At 38.0% G+C, this 2,500-nt stretch overlaps 1 protein-coding gene across 16 annotated transcripts in view; it reads left to right on the top strand.

The window, feature by feature from the left end:
* The window catches only part of Pard3 (par-3 family cell polarity regulator), a gene marked incomplete at its 5' end in the record, with an annotated part of 355,877 nt that overhangs the window by 67,884 nt on the left and 285,493 nt on the right, over window positions 1-2,500 (top strand). For all 16 annotated transcript variants that reach the window (XM_029570673.1, XM_029570672.1, XM_029570671.1 and 13 more), the window contains 1 exon segment: window positions 327-418. In XM_029570673.1, the coding sequence (XP_029426533.1) occupies window positions 327-418 (92 nt within the window).

Here is a 2,500-nt window from a genome sequence, read left to right as displayed (position 1 = left end):
TGAAGCAATAAATAATTACTGTTTAAAACATACATCCAAAGAATGAAGTTAAATAACAAGATAAGGAAATTGGCATTAACTAAATTTCAGGGCTTCCCACCCCCCCTCCAATCCTGGGAGTGTCTGCTCAACAACTCTTGGGACATGCTAATTTTTGAGGCTCTTATATGAGTGCTCAGGTGTTCAAGAAGCATTCCCATTTTACCATGGAGGACTCCTTCCCTAGAGGAAAGATCTCTTAACAGGGTCATAGTGCCCTTTAGACCCCGGGTCCATGCATCTTCCTTCCTAACCCAATGCGATTTTCTTTGTCATGCTGCATCTAGGATGAGGATGGGGCAGAAGAAGACAACAGCCGGGTGGAGCCAGTTGGACACGCTGATACTGGTGTGGAGAATATGCCCCACTTTTCTCTAGAGTAAGTTCCTGAAGCTTTTGACTCAATTTGTACTGTACCTGTGCAGCATCATTATTGCAGCAAGTATTCTAGAAGCATATAGCATGCAGAATGTTTGTGCTTAGGTAAAAGCCATGCCTGGCATTGCTTTATTTTTCCAGTGAGCATCTTTCATGTGTGATGTCCTGTATGCAGTGTAGCATGGAAGTTCATGTGTACCTGCCCTGGGTTTCATGCCTTGGCAAATACTGTTGAATTAGAAGATTAAAATAGTATTTGATTGGAAATGCTTGTCATGTTACTAGTTCTGTAAACACAGTGATTTTTCAGATTGCTTTGTCCATATTTTGATCATTTGCTCAAGGTGACATATTGCCAGGCGTGGTGGTCCATGCCTTTAATCCCAGTACTCTGGGAGGCAGAGGCAGCTGTTCTCTGTGAGTTCAAGGCCAGCTATGATCTACATAGCTAGTGCTACAGCTATGATCTACATAGCTAGTGCTAGCTCAGCTGGGGCTACAGGGAAACCCTGTTTCAAAAAAGACACCCCCCCAAAGAAATACACATTTTATTTGAAAAACTATTTGGATAAAGTATGCATTAGTCATACACACACATGTGTGTTTTAGTTGAATAAACAGAATCTTTGAAGTTACTTGATAGAAAGTTCAATGTCATAGTGTAAGAGCCTTGAACATGATTTTAGACTTGAGGACACAGAAAAGCATTTTCCTACTTCATAGCTTTAGGATTGTGTTGGATACTAGCAGGTTACAGTGGAGGACCCCCCCCACCTCCCCACCCCTGAGTAGCCTGCAGCAGGGAGGGCAGGCATGCAGATCTTTCCTTTAGCTTTTGTGTCAAAGCGTGGGATGTAGACATCAATATTTACAAACCTAATTCAGTATTTTCTTGGTTTTTCCAGTGGAGGGCATTGTGAACATTTGTGGTGAGCAGACTCAGTGCAGGATGACTTTAGAGATTAGTAGCCAACATTAGTGATAATTCCATTTAAGAGATGTTTGACATACCATAATTCTTTGTAGAAAAAAATGTAGAATACAATAAAGCTACTGGAATTATACTTCATTGAAAAATGGCAATATTCAAATAGTATTAGCAATTTCTAAATAGGATCTCATATAATTCTGTAGAAAATTAAATAAGGGACTGGAGAGATTAAGATTAAGATCACTGACTGCTCTTGCAGAGGACCTGGGTTCAGTTCCCAGCACCCACATAGAAGCTAATAACCATCTGTAGCTCCATTTCCAAGGAATCTGACACCCTCTTCTGACCTCCACAGGCATTGCATGACACAGGTGCACTTACATACATGCAGACAATACACTCATACACAGATAATAAAAATAATAAAAAATGTAAAAGTTAAATAACATATAGAATGTTACTTTAGTGAACATTTAAAATGCAGTATGAGCAAATATGTATTTTTTTTAGTCATAGTTAGTTAGTTTGCTTGTTTGAGAAAAATTCTCACTTTTTAGCCCAAGCTGTTCTCAAACGTAAAGCAATCCTCCTGCCTTCTGAGAACTGAGATTACAGGCATAAACCACTACACCTGACTTTTATTTTAATTAGTATACGTAACTAAATCTCTGCACATGCTTTCTATTTCATTTTGATTTGTTGGATATCCTTATCACTCATTATATTTAGTCTCTATATTGTATAAGTGGGACATTCATAGTACATTTGTTATCATCAGGTGTTTATATAAGAGATACATTTGAAAATTTGTCATTTTGTATTATATAAAACCTACATTTTGCCAGGTGTTTTGTTGTAGTGCACACATGCCTATAATCCTAGCACTCTGGAAGCAAAGGCAGGCAGATTTCTGTGAGATCAAGTCCAGCCTGGTCTACATAGGGAGTGCCAGGCCAGCTGGGGTTACAGCAAGACAATAACAAACAAACAAACACCTCAAAAAATAAACCCTGAATTTTGATCTTTGTTAAATCCAATGGTAGTCATTGATAGTTTCTAAATTACTTAAAAATAGATATTTAATTAAAGTACTATTTCCAAATATTGATTGCTACATATTACATGATTTTCTGAGATATAGTGTGTGTGTAT

The sequence above is a fragment of the Nannospalax galili genome, unplaced genomic scaffold (assembly GCF_000622305.1).
Source record: "Nannospalax galili isolate Female #2095 unplaced genomic scaffold, S.galili_v1.0 scaffold123, whole genome shotgun sequence".
Classification (NCBI taxonomy): domain Eukaryota; kingdom Metazoa; phylum Chordata; class Mammalia; order Rodentia; family Spalacidae; genus Nannospalax; species Nannospalax galili.
Note: the sequence above shows the minus strand (reverse complement) of the source record. Positions and strands in the feature narration are given on the sequence as shown.